Source organism: Rhea americana, unplaced genomic scaffold (assembly GCF_003343005.1).
Source record: "Rhea americana isolate MKP2758 unplaced genomic scaffold, rheAme1 scaffold_137, whole genome shotgun sequence".
Lineage (NCBI taxonomy): Eukaryota > Metazoa > Chordata > Aves > Rheiformes > Rheidae > Rhea > Rhea americana.
Genome location: NW_028185450.1, coordinates 925,435 through 943,004, shown reverse-complemented (window position 1 = coordinate 943,004; position 17,570 = coordinate 925,435). Strand labels below are relative to the sequence as shown.

General features: G+C 34.6%; 1 protein-coding gene across 1 annotated transcript in view; it reads left to right on the top strand.

Annotated features, from left to right (window-relative positions):
• FMN2 (formin 2) overlaps window positions 1-17,570 on the top strand; it is a 166,493-nt gene that overhangs the window by 101,554 nt on the left and 47,369 nt on the right. The window contains exons 11-16 of the mRNA XM_085298284.1: window positions 1,550-1,641; window positions 1,788-1,917; window positions 2,871-3,017; window positions 4,911-4,970; window positions 5,158-5,278; window positions 16,539-16,631. Of these exons, the coding sequence (XP_085154410.1) occupies window positions 1,550-1,641; window positions 1,788-1,917; window positions 2,871-3,017; window positions 4,911-4,970; window positions 5,158-5,278; window positions 16,539-16,631 (643 nt within the window). The remainder of the gene's footprint in view (window positions 1-1,549; window positions 1,642-1,787; window positions 1,918-2,870; window positions 3,018-4,910; window positions 4,971-5,157; window positions 5,279-16,538; window positions 16,632-17,570) is intronic.

Below are 17,570 nucleotides of genomic sequence, written 5' to 3'. Positions count from 1 at the left end.
TGAACTGGACATGGTGGTCTTGGGTGACTTGTTCCAGGTGACCTGCCTTGAGTTGGAGGGTTGGACGAGAAGATTCCAATTTCAGACATTCTGTGATTCTGATACAGATAGTATTGACATATCTTGCTGTCAAGAGCAAGGTTTATTGCTCAAAAATAATAAATGTAATTTTTACAATATTTTCTATTTGTTAGAATATTTCTTAGACAAGGTAAGACTATTTTAGAGATGGAGACTCTTGAAGTACACCCACAACAGCGCTTATTAACTATGTTGAGTAGTATTTATGACAGATGGCCTTGCAGTCATTTCCAGACTACTTGAAGTAATCAGAAAACTCTGAAGCAATTTTGCTCAAAGTGATTTTTCAGTCTCTTCACCTTTATGGCCACATCAACATTTTCTCCCTTTTCACATTAGAACACATTCTCAATAACCTCAGAAGGACTGTCCAAACCTGATTTTCCAGTTTGATTGCTGATGGAGCYAGGGCGGTATGATTTTGGACAATTCCTTACCTCTTCTGCTAGACTTGTAAAAGCATGCAAGAAAGAATGCAGATGCGGTCTGTCTTTTGCATTGGCATTATGTAAGTTGTTAGACAGCAGTGGAAAAATATATTCTTCCAATTCTGTGGTGGAGCAAGTTCAAAAATGTGTAGTGTTTTCTAAAAGGACAAAAGGTAGGTATAGTTACATTTTTCTTGTGCTGTTGCACAGATTCATGTTTTGAATTGATTCTGAAAACTACCATGGATGTCAAAAGAAGGCTGAGAAGGAGAAATCTCTATTCCATTTTCATTCCTTTCTATGCCATTCCATTTTCCAGTACTGTAGTTGAAAAAAATTAATTTCGTTGTAGCATGGAACACAGAAAGAAGCAAGGCTCTGTTTTTCCTGGTTGGAATATTGAAGAAAAGATCACATGGTGTACCACAGGCTTCTCTAAAAAGCTAAGCAACTTGCATATGATTGTTTTAGCTTATTAAGAGAAAAGTGAAAATCATTTTACTCCACAGAAGTAGCGTGCAGTAGTTCTTCATGTGTTATGGCGTGCATGGTAGTTTCATTAAAAATCAAATTACTTTTTCCAGATACCAAATAAAATTTAAATTGAAGTAAACAATACAAAAACATTTTGATTTAGTTAAAAAAAAGAGCGTTACTTAAATATATATTTAAAGATCAGATTGCATTTGAATACAACCCAACAGATTTGGAAAGAGAAATACGATTCAAGAAGGCAGTTCTTTGATCCTGAACTATAAACAGCCAAAGAAAGGGAGTACAGATGAAGATTATTTTCTCGGTGCATGGTTCAATGAATAACCTTTTGCAGATTACTAATAGTCAATAATATTATTTGGAGGATGTTCTGTTTCCCATCAGATGTATTTATTCTTAAAATCACTCCATGAACTCCATAAACAGATGCTTGAAGAAAAAAGAAAAATCTATAAATTTCATTTGTTACAAGGACACCTTTATCTGTGATGTTTTGCTAGGTTTTGAATTAACACTTTTTAATTTTTTTGTTTCCTTTATTCCAGAGAGCACAGTCAGATGAATTAGAAAAAATAGAAAAGCATAGCAAGACATCTAAAGAAAAAGAAAATGCCAAGTCTTTGGATAAGCCTGAACAGTAAGAACATATTTGTGAACACTTTTGCTCCCTTCAGAAAACTTTCCATACTACAGTAAACTAGCTAGAGATGTTATAAAGAGAGAGAAAAAAATACTGTACCTACTGATAGTGAACTAAATCATTTTCTTTAAATACTTCTGCAGGTTCCTCTATGAACTCTCACTAATTCCCAACTTTTCCGAACGCGTATTTTGCATCCTGTTCCAATCAACATTTTCAGAAAGCATTTGTTCTATTCGTCGCAAACTTGAATTGTTACAGAAACTGTGTGAGGTAGGTTGTGCTCTGTATAAAGGTAGAGCTAAATTTCTGATATTTAATCTTGTTAAGCTGTACTCATATTTCAAAAGTTTCTCTTTATTTACTTTAAGTACTCATTAAATCTGAAGGATAGCAGTCCTGCAGAATGGAATGTTTTATGATTGTACTTCAACATCAAAGCAAAATTTAAGATTGCCTTTTGGTACTAAACTATAACATTGTGTTTTTGCAGTCAATGTATATCTGTCTCTGGGAAAACTGTCTTTTTGGCAAAGTAAAATCTTCTTCATAGACCATGTGACTGCTTTCCAAACTAACGCTATTTTATTTCACTTTGTCTTTGCTTGGATTTTGGAAGTGTTCGATTCACTAATCTCCAACAGCTAAAATGAGTTAGACACARTAATGCTGTCTCTAGCTGATACAGATTCCTGTAGTTCGATTGGTCCCATACAAAATGTATGTGGCTTTTAAAGGTAGATTTCTTAAGTGTTTTCACAACTGAGAGCTGTTTTAAGTATTTTGTTTAATTGTTTTACCATTTAATGTTTATTGATTAAGTGTTTTAATTGGTCCTTATGGGTTTCTGAGGAATGTATTGCAGAATCTGTTCCTAAATTAAATATATCATTCATAAGATCAGAATCAGTTAGGGAACAACTATTTTCTTCTTTACCTCTCCCAATACCATGTAATTTTGTGTGATTTGAAATTTGCACTTTTCTATTATTTTTGCTAAATACATGTTTGGGGGATAATGTCTTCCACTCATGACAAATGAATAGACATTACTATAGCTCTGTGTGTTGCATTAGAGATTTGATATTTTCCTATTTTTAACTCAATATAAAAAATTTTTCTACACACAGTGTCACCTGATCTGCTTCATAAACATTGTCAGTAATGTTGTTGATAGTAAATATTATTGAAAGCTTGAACAAAGTGCTTCTCTTCCTGTTTTGTAGACACTGAAAAATGGGTCAGGAGTTATGCAGGTCCTCGGTTTGGTTCTTGCCTTTGGAAATTATATGAATGGTGGAAACAGGACGCGAGGACAGGCAGATGGGTTTGGACTAGATATCTTGCCAAAACTGAAAGATGTCAAGAGCAGCGTAAGTTGATTTTAGAGTTGCTGTAAAGCTTGGAATGTTGAATTCTTTCAGAAAATTACTTGGTTTCCCTTGAAGAAATGGTGTAAAACTTAATTATTATAAAGGCATAATAGAGGGAAAATTTTATTACTGTATATAACTGTAGACACACACACTGTGTGTGTAGTGAACACACTTCTAGAGTTGGATGTATTTGACCTGAAATATGAAAATGAACCATCTCTTTTCTTTGCTATAAAAACAAAAATGTGTTAAACTGTCGTCTTAATCTGATATGTATTTGACATTCAGTATACTACGTAGTTCTAACTTTTTCTTTTTTCAGAGGCAATGCTATGGTCTTTATATTTAAAGGGTTTATTTCCAAAGGGGAGATGGTTATAAAAGAAAAGTTAACAGCTTGATTCAATACTGATATAAAATATTTGAGAGAGGGAAAAATAGTCACTCCCCAAAATGACTGAATAGTGTTTGGATGAGCCAAAATTTATTGTTTATATATATATATCGTGATCACATAGTATGCATTTCACATTAGACCATGGAACTGACTGGGTAAAGAATAATCACAGCAAGTAGTTGTTGACTGTAGATTTCTCTGGTATATTCATCTGGGTGAAGAGGATGATAAGTAGTCTCTTCTCGCACAGTGCTAAACTGAAATGTATGTTACTGACACTTTTTTGGCTTTGGTTATTCAGATTGAAGTTGTGTTCAAATCTCTGGTTTTGTTTACAGGAAAACAATAATCTTTGTGTTTCTATGGCTATGATGAAAAGACTTATCTAAATGAGGACAGTGGTATGAGAAAGATTATTGCTATAATCTTAGGAATTTGAATTGGCCCCTACATCCATGTAGTGAGTCATTATCAAGATCTGTTCTGAAAGTGGCAGAAAAGGAAAAGTCTGCAACCCTGCTTGCTCACTCAATAAATACTCATGCTGTAGCTGCTGGGTTAGGTAACATGAGGAGATTGTTGTTTACCCTGAGATGAGAGACCTTGTCAGCTGTTCGCTTTTAAAGTGGTGGAGGAACTTCATGCTGGCGTGCTTGTTTCTTTGGTAAGCCAAGGGAGTGATGTTGTGAATGAAGACGTAGTACGATGTGTTTAGTGCAGCTTACTTCAGCTGAACCTCATGGTTGACTCTAGATACGTCACCAGGTTTAGAACTTGGCTCAGCAGAACGTTTATGAACAGTAAATTTGGGTTAGTGACTCAGGTCTTTAAGATGTAGTTTCTTGGAAATGTTATGCCTATTAACCCTACAATTCCAAAATTCTTCCTCAGTTTATTTGCCAATGATCAGTCAGAAAAGTTCATATAAAATCGTTTTCCATCTGAAAACATACTTCTGTATAAAATCCTCTTCAAATCAAATATTTTCTTCTGAAGTCTCACTGCAGAAGTAAAACAGGAGGAAAAAAATTTCAACAGTGATGAAATAAGGCTCTTTTCTTTCCTGTTTATAAGAATAACTTTATTTGTTTAARTTCACTTTAGTTATAGGATGAATGAGAAACAGATTTGAAATTTGCTAAACAAGTTGCATAGATCAACCCCAAAATTACTTCTCTCTTTTTGTGTTTCCTGGAGAAATTTTGAAATACAAAGATTGAGATCAGAATCAAATTTCAAAAATCAGAAGCGACTGTCACATTTATAATAATATATATTTCTCTTAGTGTGTTTGATGATTAAATGATATTTTAGGGTTTTTTTTTCTACTGAAGACACCAACTCAGAAAAACTTCTTAGTGTTCGAGTGTAAATATTGCATGTGTCAAAATTATACTTGAATTATCCTTTATGAATTTTTTTTTTTTATTCTTATAGAAAGATGTGACTAATTGGTTTCAATAATGCAGCAAACTTTATTTTCTGCTATGCAGGACAACAGCAGGAGTCTTCTATCTTACATTGTCTCATACTATTTGCGTAATTTTGATGAGGTGAGTGAGAATTTAATTTTGTTCTTTTAAACTCAAAATGATCAATGTATTAAATTTGTTCCTCTGCTGTCAAGATGAGGAAATGCGTACAAATGTTGTACACAAATACTCTGTGCTTTTAATTATTTACTTTAGTATATAAAAATGTAAGGCACACTACTTAAATGCTTATTTATGTTTTTGTCAGGATGCTGGAAAAGAGCAATGCATCTTTCCTCTTCCAGAGCCACAAGATCTCTTCCAGGCTTCTCAAATGAAGTTTGAAGATTTTCAAAAAGATCTTCGCAAAATGAAGAAAGATTTGCGAGGTACCCTATCTAGATTACATACTAGCTATATATTACCAACATGCATCTGTTTTCAATTTTTTGTATCATTTTGAGAAATTAGATGATAGTATAAAAATAGTTGTCTCTATTTGGATTCCTCAGTCAGGATTTTGTTTCTCTGACTTGATTATTCATGATCATTTTAGCAAGACTTCTCTATTTTGTGTTGATAATCTGAGAGGGCATTGTTAGACAAGACCTTTCATATCAAAACCAAAACCAGAACAAAAGCCTCTTTTTTTTTTTTTTTTTTTTTCCCTGCAAACTGAATTCAACAAATCTTTCACCATAATTAGAATGGTGAAGTCTTGGGTCACTTCATGACAAAAAAAGATTGATAATTAAGTCCAAATACTATTTAAAGGGTAAGAAAAATTAATATATATATGGCATATGGTTAAAGACAATTGAAATAACCTAACTTTGCTAAAGTATAATATGCAAAGTCATATTTCTCATGCTTGTGAAATGGTATTTCTTTGAACATTTTAAAAATAATATAAATTCCTTAGACTTAATTAAAGAACATGTATCACATATAACGTTGGAAACTAAGCACTAAGTTTAAGTAAAGTAAAGGTGCAGTTTGTGCAAGAGCTGAAAAAGTTCCTCACTACCTTTATTAATATTTACTCTTGCAGCTCTCTGCCAAACTGGCCGGGTATYTAGCATTATACTAGGTCGTGCAGAGAAGGATTCAAATCAAACAATGAAATGATTTTTCTATTTCTGTTSTGTTGCTGGCTTTGGAAGCCAAACATCTAGAGACTAGGGAACGATTTGGTAAATCAGTCCTGTGCAACCTAGAGTAGAAAGCTCTCAAAACAAAACATGATATGGTAACCAAATTACATCTGACCCTCCCTTCTTGCTCTATCAAGTCTTCTGTTTGAATGTTTTATTAAACACTTAATATTTGAAGTTATATCAAGGTCACTGAGGAGTAAGCAGAAGCAGCATCTATTTGCTGCCCTGAGCAATTTAGGGGGAAAAATATCCCACAGCTCAGCCATGGGGTTTTATTTTCTACTGTAGTTCTTGCAGCTTTTGGATTATTGCAGGGCTGATCTCTAACCTTGAAAACAGAAGAGAAAGGGGCTTAGATTTGATTGAGAAAAATACTTTAATTCAGGCTCATGTTTAAGAATTTCCATAGAGGAAGAAATTGTGCCCCATAAATTCACCAAAAATGTCTTTGTGCACAAAAGCTGAAATATTTTTAGATTACGGTTGAAATTTGTGCACAGGTATAAATCTTCTATTGAATAAATTTAGACTCTGCAGTGACCAAACCAGGGGTTCTGCAAAAATAGAAATTACATACTTTGCTCAGCCATGAGACTGCAGTCGAATTCTTTCTGTGCTCCAATTCCAGCCCTCAGGCCGAAATATCAGTGGTTATCACTCTGTTCTCTAGTTAGCGAAAGTGGACAATAATTGGAGATGCCATGACATTTTTCTCCATTCCTTTAGCCCTAACCTGTCTGGGGTTGGCATTGTCCCCCTTTGATATCCAGTCCTGGGTATGTAGTAGTTCTTCTAAAACTAGTCTGCAATCCTGCCTTATCAACCCTGGATGGTATAAATTCTTTATGTTGACACTTCATTCCAAAGGAAAATGTCGTTTTAAATTCAAAATTTATGATTAAAAAATAATAATAATTTATGGTTGCAAAATTTAGGCTATTCCAATAGCCTGATTGTCTTAGCAGTGAAAACTTAATGCTTTCAGTGAGACAAGTTAAGCAATTTGAATGTTGGTCTTTNAACTTCAAAGGTGGTTTATCTCTGCATTTAGTTTAAGAACATTACTAGATTTTTTTAATTTGCTTCTGGAATTTATGACTTATTAGAGCAATTCTCTCATTAAATAACTAAGCAAGAAGGAAGGTGCAAGCTGCTGAGCAAATTCTGACAGAAATCTAAATATGATCCTCTCTCCTTTTGAAGTCTGTGAGAGTAAATGACTGTTGAATATTCCCGGGAAATACTAATCATTCCCAATTTTGAGGCCTAGAAATAGATGCCTGTGAATGAACTAGAGTTGTACACTCAGATGCATTTTTGTGGCTGTAGAGTGTAACTTTGGCCATATTTTCATCAGTGATTTAGTGGAAGATTTCATAAGATGATTTCACCCTTTTGTTTCAGTTGATTGGTTGTTTTTTTACTTTGAATTATCAATAAAAAATTTAGAATTGCATCTAACTTTCTTACAAGAAGTCATTTAGTTTAAGATGATCTGTTCATGTTGGCTTCAGATACACTGAAAATCATGCGCAGTGAGATCATATTTAATAAAAATGGGGAAAGCAAAAAAATGTTTGCTTTGCCAGGAACAAAAGCTTCTGAAGATATTTTAATTTCCATGATCAGTTTGTTCAAAGGTAAACATCAACCAAAAAGGATCCTTTTATAAAATTATGAGAAAGCTTAAAAAACAACAAGAACAAACAAACAAATGGGTAAAGGTTGTTATTATTATTAAAAAAAAAAAAATTTTGTAACCATAACAATTCATTCTAGCAATCTGTGTTTTTCCATCTAAATATGTCAGTAGCATATACAGAGACACACAGATGTAAATAATCTTTATGACTCTATAAAATAATTATGATAGTGTTTTATACCTCTAAGCTTAGACTCATGTTTGTGTTAAAGGAGTAGTTATGTTGATTTGCTTAAAAAGAAAAAATGTGTGGTATTAAAACTTTTACACTTTTTTCCTTTGAGTAGAGGTTTTTGCCTATTTTTAAGTTTTATGAACTGTGTGCCTTATATTTGTAAATAGCAGAAAATAGTCTCTTCCAAGATTTCATATGAAAAGCTTAATTTCATAAGAGATGATGTATGCCTGTTCCAAGATGAATCAGGCAGAATTATGATTTATGATTTTTTTTAATTGAAGAAAACACATCTCATCTAAGATTATTATGGATGCTACACTAACCAAACTTGCAGATTATTCAGTTTTGTTTTTGTTTTAACACCCTGTGGATGAAGTTTATATACTAGATGTTTAAAGAAATAGAAGACCAAAGAATAGATAAAGCTTTTTATTACCAAACCAAGTGAGTTTGGCTCCATCTGTTGCCCCCAGATTTCACAGCTCTCCAGGATTCTCACTTTAGCCTTTTTGACTTCAGTGACATATAGTTTGTTAAGCAACTTGATCTGCTTTTGATCTCTCCTGGCTGTCAGCAACCTTCCTTGATGCAATCATGCCAAGTGATGACTTCTGTCCTTATGTCATTCCACAGAAGAAACCTTAGCACTTGCCACATGACTTAAATCAACTCACCATGTAAAGAAAACTGGACATCCAGGGTCACAGGAGTGATGCATGGCTCAGTGATTAGGTCCTGTGTTGTATATTTATTATCAATATATGGTTCTAGACTTAAAAAGATTATTTCATTTCTATAATTTTGAAACTAAAATAGGATTTTCACTGTTCTATAAAGCACTTGCTTTGGTCAAAGATTTTCACAAGTAGGAAAAAAGAGGCATTTGTTGCATTTATCTGTCAAACCTGTGCAACAGCATTCAGTAGACTCTTTACACTGTAACATGAAAACATGTTTTGAKTCAATTAATGTTTTAATCCTCTTAGTGCTCTGACAATCACTGGAGGTACAGTTGTGGTTTAGGAAAATACTGGATTTGCAGCCTATTACATTCTTCAGGACAGGTATTTAGTTTGGGGAAAAAGTAGGCCAGTAAAATGGCAATGAGAGTTGTGGTGTTTGTGAAGCACTCTTGTTTAAGCAAGTTAAACTGTTTAGAATTGTTCTTTGGCTATGCATTAACATTTTAGCTTTAGAATAGTAAGTTTATTCTTGCAAATAAGATTAAAGTCTAATTCATCTTTTGTCATTTATGGCAAGTCTTTCACTGAAGTTCAGCTGAAGTGGAATTCGAAACAATGTTAGGCAGAAAATGAATCTGGTAGAATTTTGAAAAGATGAGTGACACCAGATAGTGCAGACTGATCAAGAATAAGTCAGTACTTGTTTGTATATCATAATGTTGTCACATTTTGTTTTTGTTTCCTAACTAATTATAAGAAATAATTATGATAATTTAAAAGTTACTTTGTTGTTATTTTTTTTCACTGTGAGTGTTTACAACTCATTGTAAAGTCTGTGTTGATAGGAGGCTAGGCTGTCTGGCCCAGGGATCTCTCTGATTTGGAATAGGCATGATAGAAAACATTCTTAAAATGGTAAGCATGTGCAAAATGCTTTGTATTTTGAAAAATATGTTCCAAGGGACAAAAAAACTCACAACAACTTGGAAGAATACCTCTATTTTCCTGAGTCTTTCTGTGCTTCTTACCATCATCTAAAATTATCTCTTCAGCCTGGATCTGCCGGTTGTAGAGCTAGTATGTGCTCTCAGATTAAATACCTGCTGTTTAAATCAGAGCACTGGAAGCACAGTGTTGTGCAGTAAAGTCTTTTTAAAGTTGAATTTGGGGTCATGTCAATATGAGACTAGGTATAGTAGATAGAGAAGGGATAGTAGGGTGGTCCCTTTCCTTTTCTTACTCACTTGAGTAACTATTAACTATTTAGATTCTGACAAAAACATTCTTCTTGCCTAAGTAAARGCTACCACTGAAAGCTAGGCAGAGGTACCAACACTAAAAGTATAGTCTAACTGTAGTTTGTGGGGATATTTCTCCCCACCACCACCTCCACATGTGCTATTCTTGTGTCTACAGACTATAGATTACTTTGCAAAAGCAGGTTACATCTATTATTTGTTCATTCATAGGCAATATTTACATTTTCAGCCTAAAATCCAAAACGTACTCCACACACTGTTTGATTATCATCCTCACCCTTCTAGATCCCTATGTTTCTTCATGTTTGGAAGCTACTCTGTTTTCATCACAGTTATGAGGGTAGGACTTTGGCAACATTTCAGTGGTACTTCTTGATCAGACGCAGAACCTTCAAGGAGCAGTATTAATTTCAGGCAACTTTACATATCAGAARTTTAAATCGATTTGCCTGCTCATCCGCTGTACTTCCGCAAGTTCTAGCTGTTTGTTCAGCTGTCACTGAAAGGGTTAATTGCTGCAGCTATGCTGCATGCAGGCTCCTAAACCTAAACCAGATGTAAACTAAAGCCAGGCTTTCAGTCAATCTGTGAGTCATATTTTACTGTCCTTAAAACTCCAAACAAGGAGCTGTCTATGGAAGGCCTTGAAGACTCAGCAGTTCTTAGTGTAAGTCTTTACAATTCCAAAAAAATAAATAAAAGAAAATTAAGAGCTCTTTCTCTATTTGTGGCTGAGTTCATCAGAGTTTGTCTTTTGARGCCAGTGGTGTTCCATCTTGGTAAAGTCTAAGCTTTCTTTTAAAGTTACAGGTTGTAGCTGTAAGCAATACCGAAAGCACTGAGGAAATTTTGAAAACAGTGATTATACTCTGCCTGCTTTCCAGGCAAGTTGAACACAGGCGCGTCTCCTATAGGAGCCCAAGCGCTCAGAACACCTGAAAATTAGGGATATAATTTCATAATTTCTTTAGAGATTTGAAAACAAATAGTCTGTTAACTTGTCAATGCAACTCGTACCCTTAAGTAGCTTAAATAGTCTTGAAAATCCTCCCAAAATCTGTAGAACTTTTGTAGATAAATACATGGTTTTGCATGTGGTTAAGCAAAGCAACATAATGGTCTTCAGTTAGTTACCTGTCCTAGGATAATTCAAAGTTCTATWTTGCTTTCTTACTGTTTCTTTTGGATGTGATGTGAAGCTTGTTTGTTTTGGGGGTGTTGAAACAAAAATCGTATTGCCCATTGTTATTCTGACCAAAGACAATTACATTAAGCCTAAGGAACAACTGATCATCTGCTCACATCATTTTCTTCCAGAACGGCATCTCTTAGGTTTAGCAGAGATTTGGCCTGTGCTTCTAAGGGCCAAAAATTAGTATCCAATAGAACAGGTGAAAAAAACTTTATTAAAAAAGAATTTTGCATCTTGAAAACGATTTATTCTCCTTTTTTTTTTTTNAAAAAAAAAAAAAAAAAAAAGCAACTAGTTTTGACCATGAAAGTTGGGTGCATATTTACCAAAGTCCCTCAATTCCAGTGCATGGAATGTTTCTTGACTCTTTTATTGTGTTCCTTTTCTGTCTCGATGGCTCTCGGTCAATGTTAGCTGCTTTGAAATGTTGTACAGTTTTAGTGTATTAACCTAAAATAAAAAAATAAGGAGTGAGAAAATGAACACTGTGGTTCGAAAAATGTTGATAAATTGTATTTTAACATGGAAAAAATGAAGAAGTGAAACTATTTTTGAGCTATTAGGTCATTTGTTTTGAATAAAGATTTTCACGTTGATTTCCATATCAGGAGCATTTGAAAGATTTGTGTATGTATGGTCAAAAGCTACAAGTTTGGATTACTCAAGGCTTGGAAGCTTCCCTCACAAGAATGCGTTGGTGTTGTTTCTCAGGAGCATCACATACTGTCCTCTAGAGCCCATGATGTTAGAGACAAGAGGAAATTAGATGGACTGATGATCTTTTCCATTGTTGCAGTAGTGCTCGTATGTTGTTAATGATATAGAGGGTCTGTGCAGGGAGGAGTACCTTTCCCCCAAGCACTCCTTGGGACTTGAAGCCTTTGAAGAATATAAGTCAGTGCACGTGGACTGGGCAGTGGAGACTTACAGGGACCTGAGACATTCACCCTGCAAGGCATTGTGCAGAAGTTGTCTCTTCTTGATTCCTGTTTGGACAATGCCAGGCTATGAGATAAGCTTCTAAACAATGTTTGGCCTTTTTAAGCGCCCATATGACTGTCACCTGTGGAGTCTTGAACACCTTTCAGTTTCTTCACTATATGAAAATTTAAAATCAGCTTAAAAGAAGCTGAGCTGCCTACATAGGTTACTTAGTGGCTAAGTTTTTCTGTTTCTTGTGAGAACAACAGAACCTGTGAGAACATGGGTGATAGCAGAGGAAGTCTTGATGGAAGTCAGAAAAGACATAAGCCTTTGTTTCAGAAAAAACTTTTGAAAACTCCTCACAGCAGAGCTCCTTTGCCAAACCTAGTCTTGATATCTGGGATGTTTAGCTGGGCAGTTATATGTAGAGAAATGAGTTTGAATATAGAAATGAGAAAAAATAATCAAGTATAGAAGATTATTTTGGCATTCTCATATACTTTTTTAGAATGCTTCACTTCTACACTGCTTAATAGTTATTAAATACACATTTAAGACATATTTATTCATTTTTTTCCACTTGGGCAGAAATACTGGTAATTATCTAGTGCTTTGTGTCCCTTTCATGTGAATAGCACTTGGCCTTCTCCAGTTACAGTGAAGAATAACAATATCTCATCCAAACAGTTTTTAGACACAGTGAAGAATAACAAAACATGACTAGTAAGTGCCATATCCAACAGGTTGGGCAGAGAGTCCATGATTAACTCAGTGCTCTGTAGAACTGGGAAATTTAGGAAAAGCTTACAAGCCTGTTAATTCTTTAATAAAAAAGCATCCAAGGAACTAGTTTGCTTTTAAGTATCAGCTTTTTCAAAACTGGCAGACTATAACACTGATAGCAGTATGGTAATAATAACAGCATTTCGCTCTTTCGCTCGCGCTCTCTCTTTTTTTTAAGAAGTTAGATKTTACATATGATATCTTACTGTCTATAAAGCAAGAAAAAGGGGATTCTTCTGTGCTTTCATCTTTTAAAAGAATTATGCAAAATTTACGGTCCAGGAATATGGTGAATTAAGTTTGTCAACAGTAAGACCATTTGCCTGACGTTTCATTCAGATCAATTGAGTTTGAACCACATACCGTGATACAGTAGGTGAACAATAACTATTCTGATTCTCATTGAAAACACAAGGCTACTCCCAGCACCCTGGGAGATTAAATGCTTTGCATAAATATACATTATAAGGAAAATAATCACTGTAGTTCTCTGCCTTATATGTCAATGAGTGTACTGATATTTTTTTAAGAATAACTGGGTTATGGGGCAGGCAGACATGGGCTTTAATGTAATTCTTATAAACTGGTTAAGTTTGGGGGGGTTAGGTAGCTTAGCTAGTTTAGTTAGTTAATTTTTTTTTCTTGATAGATTGGTAACTACATAGGAACAAAATACACCATGAGCATCCTATTCACTTCTGTTGCTGCTCAATACTACTTGGCTCTGTTTAATTTGCACCTGTCCAAGTACTGCAAAGGGTTGATATTCTTTGTTTCTAGCCTAAGCTAAAAACTTAGGTGTCAAGAGTGAAAAGACTATCCTGAAAATGTATGTATGAGTTTGCTTGTTTTCATCAACTGTAGAAGTGCTTTAACAAGCGCTTGAGATGAGTGTGAATTCTTATGAACTCTTATTCTTCTCAGCATCAGTGATTTTAGTCTTTTCATGGGTGGGTGGGTGGGAGGGAGAATAAGATCTAGAGAAACAAATATATCATTAACTGGGCTCCTTTTCCTCTTCACTCACATCCACACAAAAACCACAAAAGAGCTTCCAGTATCTGAATGGGTGAAGAAAGAAGGATTAGTCATTTAATTATGACAATACTACCTGTGTTGTTCTTTTCCATAGTGAAATGAGTATAAAAGTTTGTACGTCTGCATTTCTTCATGGGCTTTGAAAAGGAACTGCTGCAAGCTATTGGCATGAGTACAGGCTAAGATCCTTGGTGGGTGTATATCCTCATGAGATCTATACTTCTCTCAAATTAGCTGAGATATCAGGAGTTCATTCTGAGTTGCAGATATTAACTGGAAGAGACTAAAATGTTTTACTTCTGTGAAGAATGTGTAATACATCTTGAAATAGATATGGAATTTGAGTGATATAAAATGGAATGTTATGGCAGGTTGTATAGCATCTTTCAGCTCTGTCACCTACTTTTGCATAGGAAAATAGTATAGTAGAAATTCTTTACTACGATATGTCACCATCATTTTTTCTTTTGTGGAATGGTACATAGCTTCTGTATTTGTTCATCTATTGTATGCCATGTGAAAATGCATAGCTGTTTGGGTCTCCTACCTGTTTCAGACGTGGTGACTAGTATTAGTTTAAGAATCTTCAAGATACTTTGGAAACTTTTGGGATGCAGTTGTTTTTATATTGTTATAAAAACATTTTAAATAGAATTTTAAAAATGATTTTGCTAGAAATGTTTGCACACTTACTTCATTCATTTTTTTTTTATGCACAGATGTAGCAAAAACATCAGTACAGAAAAACCTCTAAATCATTGGTGCTTTTGCAGGATATATTTGACCAAAATTTATCAAATGAAGGAAGAGTTTTCCTCAACACTTCACATGGATCAGTAATTCCATTTTCATAATTGACTTAGCATATGACTGAATATTTTACAAGCTTGTCCATGTGATAATGCATATCTGTGTGATTTTTTTTAATAGTGTTTCATAGGTTACTGGCTTAAATAAAATATCTATTCATGTTACATTTTTCCTTTTTTAATTTTATTCTAAGCTAAATAAAAATGAGATGGAAACTATTATTGTCATCCTGGCATAACTCCATTTATGTGGATTAACTGAATACTTGATTTGAGTCAGTTTCCCTTTCCATCTATATGCATTTTAAAAATTAGTTGCTCTAATTACTTTTGAGTTGCTCCTGTCAGAAACAATGATTAAACAGTGCCTCTGAGATCCAAAGCTGTATCCTGCAAGGATCTGCCCCAGACCTAGGATACTAAAGGAGCAGTACAGTTGAGACTAATTGATTTATACAGCTGATACAGAAGAGAGTGTTTTGACTGCCATCATGTCTGTTTACCTTTGGCTTTCTACCTTGAATGACTAGGTACCCATCTGCAATGGGTTGGCTAGCCAGCAGTTGTCACAAGCAGTGAACCTCTGGATCTGTGGCACTTTAGTTGYTCTACCACCATGTTCTTTTGGACATATCATTAACTTTTTACCAGAAAACTAGATATGGGTATTATTTATAGATTGTGAAAGTTTGCACTTGGTTAAGCATGAATGAGATGATGACTGGTTTCTGATTTTTATTTTTCTGAAGTTATTTCAAATTATACAGAATTACATTTCTGTGTGTAACTGATACATTTAAGTGATATATCTACCTATTATTTCTGGTTCTCAAAAACAGACTACAAATCTCATCTGTAGATATTTGGGTTGATGCCATAGTAGACATCCTTTATATTTAAAGGAGATATATTTAAAGCAGATCATTATGATAGTACTTCTTCAGTTTTTTGTATGTCTGACTATTCTTCTGTATTTAAATACACAGAAATAATCACGTTTACCTGAAACAAATCCTGTAGAGTAAATGAGGATAATGCTTTTTTGTATGTGTGCACTTGATTCTACCTCAAAATTTCCAATAGAAGTAGGATTCATTTGTGTTGAAAGATGATGGGAGTTTATCACCACCTGAAGAGATTTCCACTGTAATGCAGATCAGAGCTTAGAACTCYTCCAAAGTAGTGTCATGTCTTCTGTTGCCCCAAACTGAGTTAGTTGAGGTAGGTGGTGGGAGCATGACCATATCAAATCATCGGTGACTAGTCTGTGTCAGGGCTGCTTCAGGCTCTGGTTTCTTTGCCCTAGACTCCAGTACAGTAAGAACAGGTCTGTCCTAGGTCTGTCATAGAGCTCGGGCTATGATAACTGTACTATTATGTTCTTGTGCTTTAAACATTTTGCGCAATTACCCTTGAACAATGCAAGACACTTTACCGTATCTGTGATTTTAGCAGGTGTCAAGCCCTCATCTATGTTTTACTCACTAAATTAAGGTCCTTCCTACTATTCAGTGCAGATTTTGCACCTGTACTTTGTTTTGACTCAGGTATCCTCACCTGGTCCAGGTGTATCAGCATGGCCTGGGATCTGAGTTTATAATTTTCTTCATATAGATTTCATGCTCTTAAAATTGTATTTCTCCTTTAAAACAGTTAGATTCTTTTGTTCATTTCCACTACTGCTCATTTAACCTAAAAGTTACACAGGCCTTTTTCTCTTTATATTTTGATCACAAACATTTGACTAGGAGCATAACAGCTTTAAAATACATTATTACAGTGTTTATACTTGAAATAATGTGTTTGAAGCCCTTATTCTAGTCATGTCACTGGAGATGCTCTAATTCAAGAGCATCTGTTAATAAAGTATGTATAGGTATACCATAATGTGTCATCCTAAACTAATCTATTACTTCAATTTCAGTTTGTGAGACAGAAGCAGCAAAGGTTTATCAGCTATCACTAGAAGAGCACCTCCAGCCTTTCAAAGACAGCATGGAGCAATTCATTAGTCAAGGTAAATAATGAATCGTCATTTAACCTTTTCATGACATTTCAAAGGAAAGTTATAGGAACAATGTTTATACGTTTGGAGAAGGGGACTGTTTATTTTGGCATCATAGAAAGATGTGGATTAGTTTAATCAGATGCCACACAGTTCTAAAAGATTTGCAAGATGACTCTGTTGTACTGTAGGTGACTCATTCTCTTCTGTATGACAGCAAAGACAAATACTATTGGCTTGAGTATGTGATCTTCTGATAAGTTCAACATTCCAGTAGAAAACAATTTTACAACCTTTGTTCTTTGAGAAATTATTGAAGCTGAATCTGTTTCATTAACTTCTTCCCAAAATGATAATTCTTTTGTATGTGCCAAAAACATGGTATATGTGTAACAAAAGTAGTTAAAGCTTTTCCAGATATAAGGTAAATCCATATGAAATACTTGGATGTCGTTAGTGGAGAATGCTGAAAGAGAAAATGCATTAGAAGTATCCATGATGAACTGGCATTTTGAGTGCTAGAAGGAAAGCCTGTTAACAGTGAATATGCTTGCAATGCTTTGCTAGACTCTTTTACAAGACTGTGGGAGGAATGGATAACTTTAATGGCTGAATAGAGGTATATCAGAGCCTCTTTTGAAGTATTGCTCTGAGTATATTCTGTATTGACCAATTCRTTTTTAACATAGAATTTAGAGTTCAGTGTACAAAGGTGACGATGGCCTAGTGAGTACAGACCCATTTCTTTTTAACTTTCCTGGCCCTGTTGCCACTCAGTCTACTTTGATATTGCATTTTGTAATGGAAGGCAGATCTGTTATCTCCTGATCAGATAAGTTATGTGGAAAAACAGTTTTCACTGCTTATTCAACATAGCTCTCAGTAATTCATTAGCCTAGACCTCTGTTAATTGGCAATTGTTTATAGAAATCATTATTGACTGACTGTCCG